Genomic DNA, 13,639 nt, shown 5'->3' on the forward strand with positions numbered 1-13,639 from the left:
TAATTCTTCAAACAATACGATTTCTTCGATCATCTTCCCTGATTATTTCTTCAATAATCTGTAGAATTCTGTCGAATATTGAAGAAATTATCTGCAAAGAATATTGTGATCTGTTTCCCTAAGCTCGAATTTTTGCTCTTAATTCGGATATGTCAAAAATTATTTGATTTTTATTAATATATAATGCTTCTATAAGCCGCTAACTACAATGAATATTTAGCCCTTTTTTCCTTTCTTTTTAAATACGTTTATAAGATTTATTCAGGTATGTTACAAGTCTCATAGAAGATTCTTTCGCGCTCATGAAGATTTTTTTTTTCATCCAATATATGGAGACTGTTGCATCCTTTTTTTCTTCGAATACTTCTTTGGTCTCTACTACATCTCAATCTAACATCTTTGTACTATATGTATTATCGTTCTTCTACATAAACATTTTTTTTCCTTTTCTCAATTATTTCTATTAATTAATGCAGATTTTTATTTATTTTCTTAGGAATGAATAGTCAAATAAAGGCTACGTACAAATTACCACTTCTGATTTTTGCACAGTTTAATAAGATTTTTTTAGCAATTCTTTCTTTCATGTTCTATTCCTTGTATTTCCACGGTCGTCTAAATTCTTGTATCATTATGGCATCCACCAAGTACAAGTACTGTATTGAACAATGCAACTATAGGAGCTGTTTACAAAAAGACTTTTTGATTTATTGCCTAAGTGTTGAAAAAAAAACTTTTTTGAACTATCCACGATGACTTAGCTCGACCACAAATTTTCGATTATCCATTTTCATTTTTATTCCACGAAATAGAACATGAAAGAAAGAATTGCTGAAAAAAATCTTATTAAATTGTGTAAAAATCAGAAGTGGTAATTTGTACGTAGCCTTTATTTGACTATTCATTCCTAAGAAAATGAACAAAAATCTGCATTAATAGAAATAATTGAGAGAAGAAAAAAAACAAATGTTTATATAGAAGAACGATAATACACGTAGTACAAAGATGTTAGATTGAGATGTAGTAGAGACCAAAGGAATATTCGAAGAAAAAAAAAGGATGGAACAGTCTCCATATATTAGATGAAAAAAAAAAAAAAAAAACCTTCATGAGCGCGAAAGAATAAAGACTCTCGAGCGCGAAAGATTGCAGAGAAATACTATTATTATGAATGTTTATTTTCGTGATTATTTTCCTGTCCTTTTGGTTATGTCAGAATTATGAGTATCAGGGAAAGTATGGGATATTATGGGTTAAAAGAAAGTATCAGGGAAAGTATGGGATATTTAATGATTAGCATAAGTGGAATTATGTGTAGGTAAATTAAAATATGTAAATCAGTGTTTTTTTACCATGTGTTCTTTTACCATAAGTAAATAATAGTTATGTCGCTGGTCTTTGTGCTTAATGAATATTTGATAAGTTTGCTAATTTCATAGAATTGCGGCTCCCATGGAGGATCAAGAAATCGAAGTGTTTTTCGAATACCTTAAAAGGTAGCCGGAGATGTACCGGATTTTGCAAAGGTTCGTGAGCAGGACTGTTCAGGTAATTTTCACTTTATCTTCCTCTTTAAAGTTTGTTCCACCCGCTGTATGGTCTTTTATCACGTGTTTTTTGCATAAATTTAAAGATGGCAGCGAATTTTATAGTCTTTTGTTGTATTTTGCTTGCATAATGTCTGCAAATTTCATGCAGGCATTTCTGATTTACCGCTGTTTATTTATGTGGTGGTGTAAGGGCATATCATCAATTCAAACACTAAAGTGAGTCATGCCAGCATTAACGCTTGCATTTTTTTCTAAATCATTCATTGCAACACTGCTTATAACCATAGACTGCGTGTAAAATATGCTAAAAGCGTCAAAAAAGTTGTCGTCTTTTATTTTACCAATATGCACGCACGCACAACAACCAATATGAATGAATGTGCCACGTTTATTTTGATTACAGTAATGGTTGTTGCAGAGATGAATGAGTGGGTGCAATACATTTTCCTTCAGCCAAATGTTCATATGAATTTTTTTAACTATAGGCGCTGCAACTGGCAATGCTGGAGTACCGACGGAATGTTGCTGCTGCCGCTGCTATGTTATAGTAATTAGTTATCTCGTATCGATGACTTTCCTCTGTACATTATGGGTTGATTAATTTTGTCTCTGATGATTAATTTCATCTCTGCAATAACCATTACTGTAATCAAAATAAACGTGGCACATTCATTCATATTGGTTGTTGTGCGTGCATGCATATTGGTAAAATAAAAGACGACAACTTTTTTGACGCTTTTAGCTTATTTTACACGCAGTCAATGGTTATAAGCAGTGTTGCAATGAATGATTTAGAAAAAAATGCAAGCGTTAACGCTGGCATGACTCACTTTAGTGTTTGAATTGATGATATGCCCTTACAGCAGCACATAAATAAACAGCGGTAAATCAGAAACGCCTGCATGGAATTTGCAGACATTATGCAAGCAAAATACAACAAAAGACTATAAAATTCGCTGCCATCTTTAAATTCATGCAAAAAACACGTGATAAAAGACCATACAGCGGGTGGAACAAACTTTAAAGAAAGAGGAAGACAAAGTGAAAATTACCTGAACAGTCCTGCTCACGTACCTTTGCAAAATCCGGTACATCTCCGGCTACCTTTTAAGGTATTCGAAAAACACTTCGATTTCTTGATCCTCCATGGGAGCCGCAATTCTATGAAATTAGCAAACTTATCAAATATTCATTAAGCACAAAGACCAGCGACATAACTATTATTTACTTATGGTAAAAGAACACATGGTAAAAAAACACTGATTTACATATTTTAATTTACCTGCACATAATTCCATTTATGCTAATCATTAAATAACCCATACTTTCCCTGATACTTTCTTTTAACCCATAATATCCCATACTTTCCCTGATACTCATAATTCTGACACAACAAAAAGAGACGAAAATAGTGACGAAAATGAACATTCATAATAATAGTATTTCTCTGCAATCTTTCGCGCTCGAGAGTCTTTATTCTTTCGCGCTCATGAAGGTTTTTTTTTTTTTTTTCATCTAATATATGAAGACTGTTCCATCCTTTTTTTTTCTTCGAATATTCCTTTGGTCTCTACTAAATCTCAATCTAACATCTTTGTACTACGTGTATTATCGTTCTTCTACATAAACATTTTTTTTTTCTTCTCTCAATTATTTCTATTAATTAATGCAGATTTTTATTGATTATCTTAGGAATGAATAGTCAAATAAAGGCTACGTACAAATTACCACTTCTGATTTTTTCGCAATTTAATAAGATTTTTTTATCAATTCTTTCATGTTGTATTCCTTGTATTTCTCATCGTCGTCTAAATTTTTTTATCATTATGGCATCCACCAGGTACTGTATTGACTAAAAACAGTGCAGTTATAGGAGCTGTTTACAAAAAGACTTTTTGATTTACTAGCTGAACAGGATATAACTTTTCATCCTTTTAATCAATTATTAGTCAGTATGTCATCAATGCTTTTTGACTTCGTTTTTGCTGAATATTTTCAATTGCTTGCTTTAGAATTCAGTTGAGATTGGTATTGCATATATATATATATACATTTATATTTCATTATGGTGCATCAGTATGATTTTAAATAATTTTCTTTTTGGCAATTTTCTTTTTCATTGAAATTTTATTTCATCAAATGTTGATTTTTTTTCTAATTTATATGCAAGCTGAATTTTAACTCAAAACTTGCAAATGTTTTCTTCCTTGAATATTGAAATACATTTACGCTTTTATGATTCATTCCTAATTGGTCCTTGCTATTGTATATTGCTATAGAACTCCAAATTTTAATTTATTTTTGATTTCAAACATTTCTATCAGCAAATGAAAATTTTTTTACTGTGTTAAACTTTTCAAGTATCTATTGTAATAAATCATCTGATAAAAGTTTTATATCAAAGCGTGTTGTCATTTCATGACTTAAAGCGTGTTATCATTTCTTAACCTTTCGTTCATTTTTTAAAAAATATGCGAATGAGTTAATGAGAATGTCCATTCCCTCAATGTAAGACATTTTATTTCATTTCCTTGTTTCAAATTGGAAATGTGCCAAGTGTACGACATCAAAAGTGCGGAAAGAAAAATTCAAATACGCCGGTCATAAACAATTCCTATGCCCAATAAAAAAAAATTCATAGTAATGTGACGAATCTTACTCCCATACTAGGTTTGCCATTTTTTTGTCAGACAAATGCAATGCTAAATTAGTTGTTGTTTTTAAAATCTCTTCATCCCATACTTCTTGGTGACATAATATAATAAGTTATAACTAATAAATTATAACTGACATAATAAGCGTCTTCCCTGATTATTTCTTCAATAATTTGAAGAGTTCTATTGAATATTGAAGAAATTATCTGCGAAGAATATTATGATCTGTATCCTGAGCTCGAATTTTTGCTCCTAATTCGGATATGTCAAGAATTATTTGATTTTTATTAATATATAATGCTTCTATAAGCCGCTAACTACAATGAATATTTATTTTTTTTCTTTTCTTTTTAAATACGTTTATAAGATTTATTCAGGTATGTCACAAGTTTTGTAGAAGGAGGAGAGTGACATTGGCTTTGCTGTTCGCAAAGGAAGGTTCTGAAAAAGGTTCGTAAGGTGCGTATCGATATTAAAGGAATAAGTGTCTAGAACATTAAATTATATGGTTAGTTTTTTGTTTTTGCTGTATTTGATTTTCAAATATTTGATTATTTTATTTGTTTTGCACAGTACTTGAACTGTTAATAAAGTTATTTTCTCTGTATGTTAAAAGTGCGTTTTAATAAAAATTAATTTTGCAAAATTTTCGTTTACTTTTGCAGTATCAGAACTGTAAAAGAATGACTTGTATCAGCTCAACAGATTTAAGCTTTCAAGTCGAAAAATCTGGTTTGAACCAGATATCCACTAATTCATGAAATTCTCTCGAACTCAAGAAAATCTAACAGCAATCATTGTCCCATTTATTTACACTTTATGCATTCAATATAAAACATTTAAATTTGAAAACTATTTAAATAAATCAACAACTGATAACATTCTGTTGTTTATAACTTAAATGTTTACAATTTCATACATAAATAATTCATTTTTTTAAAAAATATACGAGGAGTTAGTGAGAATGTTCATTCCTTCAAAGTAAGATCATTCAGGGTCAATTCTATGTATAATTGATCGGATTGGCGCCTATCCTTTAATACTTTAATAATCAAAGCTGTTGTAAAAGGATTCCTTCCACATATTTTGTAACTTCAATTTAAATTGAGATAGAATGAAGATTTCAGTCAATCATATTGTTATTGAAATCAGTTGAAGAGGTCAATCAGAACATGTCGCGCATTTAGAGGGCAAAATAAAATGATTTCATTCATTAAGAGTGACGAACAAAAACAAATGCAATTCTGCAATAATCAAAGAGAGAAGACAAGATGATTCAAAGATTAACTTCATTCTCCATTTAATAAATTGTATATTGATTATAATGATAGGAAAGATATATAGTGGCATAGCTAATATTATAGGGATAAATTTATCCATGTCTAGGTATCAATAGTATTATCCGAGATTTGTCTTGTTTCAATCATTGATCCCTGCAATGATTTGTTTTATTTGGATAAAGCTAAAGGAAATTCAATTCAGAAGCTTTAATTCAGAATGATTAAGCATTTATACTATTAGGTTTGCTTCTGAGTTGAAAGGGATCGGTCACAACTGGTAAAAAGGATCTAAATTCATTTTAGATAGATAGTGTCTTTTTTCCCTTTGTTCAACGAATCTCGAATGTTTTCATCAGTTGAACTGCCGGCAAATGCTTTACCATTTATTAATACACGACAGGTATTTATTTTATTTAATTTATCAAATATGCACACAGCTTATCACTTATTAGATAGTAAACTTATGAATTATCTTAATTGCATTATAGTTTTTATTAATTATTTTAAATATTTAATTAATTTCTCCTTTAAGTAATTCAATTATTTATATATTCTCTATTATCTCTTATTTAAAATCTTGATGATTAGAATATATTGACGTATTGCGTGACATAATGACAAAGCCTTTATAGCAAATAATATATAGTAAATTGTTATAAAAAAACATGTTAAAATTGATATTAGATGGTAGCAGTTGTTTTACTATCCTTTTTTTTTTTCTTCTTTTCAAAATGACAAACAAGATAATGGAGAATTTCCATTGTGTTGTGATATTGATGTATCAGTCGAGGCTTTTCCTATTGTTGAATATTTCCACAGATGGTTCAGGTGTTGTTTTTCTGCAATTACAAACCATTTTATAACTAACAATACTAATAAAGAATTGATAATTTTAATAATTCATTATGTTTTGCATATTGTTTTCTCACCTGTTTTTTATGAAATTACAGACTCGTATATTTAGTTTAGCAATTATATTTATAATCGGTTACATTCCATCCATCCATCCATCTCAAAAATGAATAATAGAATTAGATACGGAATATCAACTTCATTTTGTCACTTGATTGTCACCTGATTTTCTGTTACTTATCATTTCTCAAATCTTTTTTTCATTCTATAATAGCAATTGTAATATTCGTTGAATGCTTTTAGACATTATAATATGTAATAAATTTTATTGAACAGATAGCACTTGAATAGATATGCTTGCTTAATTGTTATTATTTTACATTGATTTAATTTCATATTTTATAATTTTAAAATGAAAAAATGGGAAGTGTAATGCGATATGTGAATCTATTACAAAAGTTCATTCATTTTTTTTTAAGATCTTTTGATTGTGAAAAAATAATACTAAAGGCTAATATGGCTTTAATATTATTATCTTTAATTGTTGGTCTGCTGATAATACAAACGACAAATTCTCAAGCAGATCAATGTGATTGCGAGAATGATTACGATTCACCATTCTGTGATGGAATTGAAAATAAGTTAGCAAATAACTTACACACTTAACAAAAATTTTAGATTGCAAAATTTGCAACAAATATTTAATTTTAGAGAAAATGACTGCTATGTTGGTGGTGATAAGCAAAGGCTATCAGCTAAAGGTTTACATTGTGCAAAAAGCTGTGAAACATGCTGCAAGTTACCACGTTTTAAATGTAACGATCGTGGAGGTAATTCACTAATTATAAAAATTATCAACTTAATGAAGTCAATTTCTAAAAAAAAAAATCAGTTTTAATTAACATAAAACAGGTCATAATTTTAATGTTTTACATTATTTCAGGAAATCATTATATAAAATTAATTTAATTCTTTTCTAAAAATTTAATTGAATTTTTCTGTTTTTTTTTGCAAATTAATACACATGCACTTCACAGAATTCAATAGAATTCATTTTCAGTTCGTTTAAACTGTGAGAGAATGAAAACAAGTGGTTTATGCAAAACAAAAAATGGAGTACTCCTGTCGCTAATTAGTGTAGAATGTCCTAAAACATGCGGTTTATGTGGTCAAGAATGTATTGATAGTAATGCCGCAATTTGTCGCATTTTGAAATCAAGTTGTGAAAATGAAGAATCAAAACGATTATGTCCTCAAACATGCAATGTTTGTCGACCATTAAGTTCGTCGCTATATTTGCTCAATATATTGGCTTTCTTTCCTTTTCGTATTCACTGTTTTTAAGACTTTTAAGACTTTTTTTTCTAGATATTTGTTTCGATACGACAGAATATTGTTCGTCATTAAAAGATAACTGTAATGATCCAAAGCTAAAACCTCTGATGCAATTATCATGCAACGAAACATGCGGCTTTTGTCATTCAGAATCATCAACAGTAAAGCCTGACTCAACTGATCAACAATGCATTGATACAGATCAAAGGTTGTTTAAACTTTTCTAGTTTTCTATTGCTTCATTGTTTAAAGAATTTATCCAAAAATGTGAAGCATATTTCTCATTTTTTTTTATTATTATCAAATTAAATTCAATTTCTTATTTCAATGATAATTCATCTTTTGCAGATGTGTCGCATGGGCAGCTAATGGATTTTGCACAAATTCATTCTACAAATCATTAATTAAAAAATGTTTGAAAACGTGTCGTCTATGTTGATAATAGTTGTGAATTACTTTTTTTTTTTACTTTTATAAGTTGAAAATAAATTTGCTTTTCTATTTGTTCTCAAAGAATTTTTCAGTAATGTTTGCTATCAATAAAATTACACTTAAAAATAGAAACGAACTATTTTAAATTTCATAAATTCACAGGTGACGATCATATCCAACATATAAAGATGTGCATAACAGTTTCTAATTTTAAAAATCTAATTTAAGAAATTGAAATTGCGTACAGTCATATCATGAAATAGATTAGGACATAGAATATTATGATATATATATATATATCAGAAAGAAAATGAAAAATAGAACACTGTAAAGCTTTTGACAAATCCAAAAGAAAATAATATTGTCATTTTTGAAGTTTATTTGTTTTTATTTAACGACAGAAATTGCCTAATTTTAATTTTATAAGGGTGAAATACTTTTATTAATATATAAATTAAAATTAATATACAAATTAAATATAAATTAAGTGTATTATTACAAAGTTTGATCTCTTTTCTGGATTTAATCGTTGCAAATTTGATTTTTGATCAATTGTGATCAAAAATTCAGAAATAGAGTTATAACCTTAAAATATTAAACTCTAGAATGAAAAAAAAAGAAAACCACAGTTGTCAACAGCAGAGGATCTATGAAATAAATTTATAGAAATTAGCCAAAGGAAAGAAAGTTGAAATCAACTAATTCAGTTACAAAGCAGAAAACAAAAAATGCTTCTTTATCAGATAATTTAATGATCAAATTTTGGATCAAATTTTATTAGAATTTTGCTTATATCAGAATTTGTTATGTATAAAAAAAAAAAGCATACACACACAGTTTTATCACTGATAATGAATTAATCCATTGAGCTTTCTAAATAATTCAAAATAATTAGCTGTAATTGATAACTGCATTATATTGATTAATTTTAATGAATATGGAAATTTTTTTGCATATATTTAAAATGCACAAAATTTGTTAATTCAGTATTTAAGTGCTAATATTTTCTTTTCCAATACTAATTTATGTAACATTGGCATGAATTATGCTTTAAAATAATACAAATTATTTTAAGCTTATATGAACAATTTTTGCAAACTGATATAAGCTTATTTGAATTTTTAGTTCAACGATTAAATGATATGTTCAAAACGATGAAATAATCATTGAGCACAATAAATGATAAACTTTATTTGATATGTATAAGAATAAAAGAGTTCCTGAGCAATGCTCATAATTCACTTATAAGTACAGAAAAAAAAATTTTAAACATTTCACTTTTTTTTCTTTTGCTTAAGTTAATTTTAAATTAAAAAAAAGTTTCATTTAAATTAAATTTAAATTGAAACTGAAGTTTCTTTTGCAGAAATAAATAAATTTTCTGCAACATATCTGAAGGAAGTTGAATGTAGTATTATATGTTGACAATTGTTAAATATTTAATTTTAACAAATTAAATTTTGAAAATTTTTTCTTCTTACATTAGCAGGAATATATTTCAATCATTATTTTGCAGATTTTGTTAAAATTCTCAAAATTCATTTCGCATAATTTTGGCTGTTGATGGCGGTAGCATTTGATTGTTGCTGGATTATTCTAACTTTTATACTTAATTCAATGTTTTGTAGTTTAGAACCAGGATGTGCTGATGCTAATTGCAATATACCACTTCATAACAAGGTTTAATTTCATTTCTATGATTTTTTAATCACAAACTACTCCATTTGTTTATCAATTTTGTGTTTTATACTGATGAACAAATAAAATTTGATTTTAAAAAATTTGATATAAGATTTAATTTATTTTAAATCGCTTCCAATTATGGTGTATACGGTATTACACAAGGTGGTGCAATTTTCATCGTTGATATGGTAGTCTTTTCGAGTGCTAACTTTCTATCTGATTTAAAAACCATTGACGCAAGTAAATTTAACTTCTTCTTTATCAAACAAAAATTAAAATATAGCATTAAAAGAAAAAAAAAAATTTCTTTATAATCAAAAATGATGAACTATTTGTCATTTGAAACTATCAAACAAAATAAGATCAAAATTTATCTCTGTTCTATCATGTTCCAGAAGAAATTTGTTGTCCAAAAATTTCAATTATTCAATTGCATTATTTTTTTGCATTTGTGCCTAATTTTATGCTTTCAAAACGTAATGCATTAATAATTAATAATCTTTTGTGCTCAATTTCTTTTATATATGAAAAATTCAAAGCGAATAAATTTTATGAAGAAAATTTTTCATAAGATATTTGATAAAATCTAAACATTTCCTAAACTTTAGTGCTTGAAGCTATTTGTTTATCAAATAATTACTTCTTAGCTGATAAAGCTAATTCTGATTGAGTAGCTATTATTTTTGAATATGTGAACAGATGTGATTCCTTGCAGAAATAAAACATTTTGATTGCTCGACAGCTACTGTACATCTTGTTTCCATCAATATGTCAATTTTAAAAAATTCAAAACAAGTCATTAATTCACTCTTCCTTAATTAGTTTGAAATTGTTTTAAAATTTTTAGAAAAATTATAGGAACGGTTTGCTTAAAATGCAAATTTTGAAAGAAATTTAAAACTGAATGAAATAATAACTAAAAAAAAAACAAACACAATGCTAAATTAAAGATAAAAATAAATTTAACATTTCGTTTAGATAAATTAATTTCATTTATGAATAAACAAAATATTTTAGAAAGTGAATTTTTTCATCATTGATGCTCCTAAAGCTCGGATTATACTACCTTCTTGCAACTGGGCAATTTATAATAACATTCTCTATTGTGAAATATATTGGTCAATGGCTAAATTTGTACGAATTCGTCATTGTTATCATCCTAAGTTGGTAACGAAAATTGTATCTTTTATTTTCATCTCGTAAAATTTATTATATTAACGTAGTCAAAATATTTTTTAAAATCTTTTTTTGCTTTAAATCAAAAATTTTGATTATTATTTATTTATTACATTTTCATTCATTCGATTATCATTCTCGATAACAACAAATTTTTTTTCCATAAATTGGATGCTTCTGAAAAAATTGAAATAATTTTCTATATTGAAATTTCATGTTTGTCACAGGTATTACTATGCAAGACAGAGTAACAAATTATTTTATCTTTGTTACAATGATAATAGCATAACAAACGAAACACTATTTGTTGACGAAGGCTTAAAACTTAAACTACGACGATATGGTTACAAAGATATAACTTCTGGTTTAACATCATTAAGTAATCTAGCAGTTATTGATTACCTTGGACAAATAATTACATTAAATGATATTGACGATCAGTATCCAAGTAAATGCATTATTAATCATTTTTTTATGCAAAATTCTACAAAACAAACTTAAAAACTGAATTGCTTAAATTGATTACTTATTAGCAATCGCTATTTTTAATTTAAACTTTTTTAGTACTATATCAGAGGTTCGTTTAAATTCAATTTAAATTTAGAATGGTTTCTGTCATTAACAAAGGAGGACGCATTGAAGTCTGAATCTGAACGCATGCTAATTTGCATTGTTGGAAGCAAAATTCGTTATGTGTTGCAAACGACAATAGCACAATTTTGCATCTTTGAAATTTTAACTCTGTCATTTCGAATGACAGTGCATTTACTACCAAACGATTTTAATAAGGTAATTTATTTATTTCGAGTAATGAGTAAATCATAATGGTGTTAAAAAGAATGCTTTGAAAAGATTTAAATCATTTTAAAATATTAGTATTAGCAAAATTTTCGGATAAGTTTCAAATTTTTGACGAGCAATTCCGTCATTCAGAGTGAATGTTTATTAATAGAGACAACAAAATTAAGACTGAGTTTATGAAAACTTTGGAATTCAACGACTCTCGAATATTTCCATCAGTTGAACATAAGAGACTGCCTGTAAATGCTTTAGCATTGATTATTACACGACAGGTATTTATTTCATTTTATTTATCAGACATGTACACAGCTTATCACTTATAAGACACTTATCACTTATCAGAATGTTACAATGCACAACCATGCGACATAAAGTGAATAAGTTTAAAAATCAATGCCCTAAAATGAATTCAGATCTCTTTTATCAGTTGCGGCTGATCCTTTTCAACTCAGAAGCTAAACTAATAGCATAAATGCCTAATCATTCTGAATTAAAGCATCTGAAATGACTTTCCTGATAGTATTATCAAAATACAACAAATCATTGCAGGAATCAATGATTGAAACAAGGCAAATCTCGGGTAATATTACTGATACCCTAGACATGGATACATTTATCACTATAATATTAGCTATGCCACTATATATCTTTCTTATCATTATAATCAGTATACCACTTATTAGATGGAGAATAATCTTTGCTGTCTCTTAATGAAAAGGATGACCTCTATTCCCTCCTCTAAAATGCGCGACATGTCCTCATTGACCTCTCCAATGATATGCTTGAACTGATAATAATATGCATTGGTTGACCTCTTCATTCTAAGCACCAAATTCGATCGAATGCACACAGAATTGATCCAAATCCTTTTTCTTTGGTGGAATTACCATTTTTAAATTGGAAATATTTCACATTAAATATATAAAATGTAAATAATGAGACAGTAGTTGCTAATTTGAGAGGAGAGATTTCTTGTGATTATCTAATCGAAATTAATTTCACGAAATTTTTCCTATTCAAATCATTTATTATCGAATGTGTTATATTTATGAAACTTAAAAAGCGTAGTTCTAATTTCAGCTTTGTTGTTTTTTTTTTCCTTTCTTTTTTTGTAAAAATATATTTGCTAATAATTTTTATAAGGTGCCTACTGTTTAATAATTTAACAATTTCAGAAAAGTACTATCAGAAGTAATTTTTTTTTCCTACTCTTACCATTCTGACGTGTTGCTCAGTAGAGAAATTTTAAATTATAAAGTTTAAAAATAAATACTCACTTGTTGCTATCAATTTTATTATACCATATTTTTTATCATGTCATGATTATGTTCTGTAGTATTTGAAATCATAAATGAAGTTGCATAGTACATCTTATCGATTAATGAAAATCAACAAATGCAAAAAATAATTTATTTCGGCCTGATGCAAGCTGCAAGATTTACATTGATAATAATATATTTAATGTATACAATTAGAATGAGTAAAAGCATCCAAAATTATTAATAAAGGGAAGTTTTAATGAAATTAAGGAAATATTGTGCATTAATTTCATGCAAAAGTTAAAGGAAAAAATATCCTAGAAGCATGTTAGAGGTCAACTTTGAATTATGCAAATTATCTTTAACAAATATCACTTCAGAACTTATCAAGTAGATTTAAAATTTATTCTCTTGTTACAGCATGCATGAATTGTTTACTGGATACTTTACAGTGGAACAAAGATTAAGTAAATTGAATTTACAAACAAAAGAAGAAATAAGTTAGAGTACAAAAATAAGAAAATCCAATAATACTTAGATGGAAAAAGTTGTCATGGGATCTCGAGAAATTACGTATTCAAATTTTTTGTCAAATTGTAAATTTGAAAGTTCTAATC

General features: G+C 27.5%; 3 protein-coding genes across 3 annotated transcripts; all 3 read left to right on the plus strand.

The window, feature by feature from the left end:
* Positions 1–6,852: 6,852 nt before the first annotated feature.
* Bm18148 (Uncharacterized protein) lies at positions 6,853–8,110 on the plus strand (the record flags this gene model as incomplete). Its single annotated transcript, XM_001893949.2, has 5 exons — positions 6,853–6,977; positions 7,048–7,166; positions 7,397–7,618; positions 7,705–7,879; positions 8,020–8,110. 5 exons carry the CDS (start codon positions 6,853–6,855, stop codon positions 8,108–8,110), a joined length of 732 nt encoding a protein of 243 aa, XP_001893984.2.
* A 2,798-nt stretch (positions 8,111–10,908) lies between these two features.
* Bm18150 (Uncharacterized protein) lies at positions 10,909–11,787 on the plus strand (the record flags this gene model as incomplete). Its single annotated transcript, XM_043081184.1, has 3 exons — positions 10,909–10,949; positions 11,190–11,410; positions 11,567–11,787. 3 exons carry the CDS (start codon positions 10,909–10,911, stop codon positions 11,785–11,787), a joined length of 483 nt encoding a protein of 160 aa, XP_042937118.1.
* Positions 11,788–11,900: 113 nt separating this feature from the next.
* Bm2443 (Conserved hypothetical protein, putative) lies at positions 11,901–12,474 on the plus strand (the record flags this gene model as incomplete). The annotated part of the gene is made up of 2 exons (XM_043081185.1): positions 11,901–12,035; positions 12,313–12,474. The coding sequence occupies 2 exons, from the start codon at positions 11,901–11,903 to the stop codon at positions 12,472–12,474; spliced, it is 297 nt and encodes a 98-aa protein (XP_042937119.1).
* Between the last annotated feature and the right edge of the window lie 1,165 nt (positions 12,475–13,639).

This window comes from Brugia malayi, assembly GCF_000002995.4.
Source record: "Brugia malayi strain FR3 genome assembly, contig: Bm_v4_Chr4_scaffold_001, whole genome shotgun sequence".
In the NCBI taxonomy this organism is placed as follows: domain Eukaryota; kingdom Metazoa; phylum Nematoda; class Chromadorea; order Rhabditida; family Onchocercidae; genus Brugia; species Brugia malayi.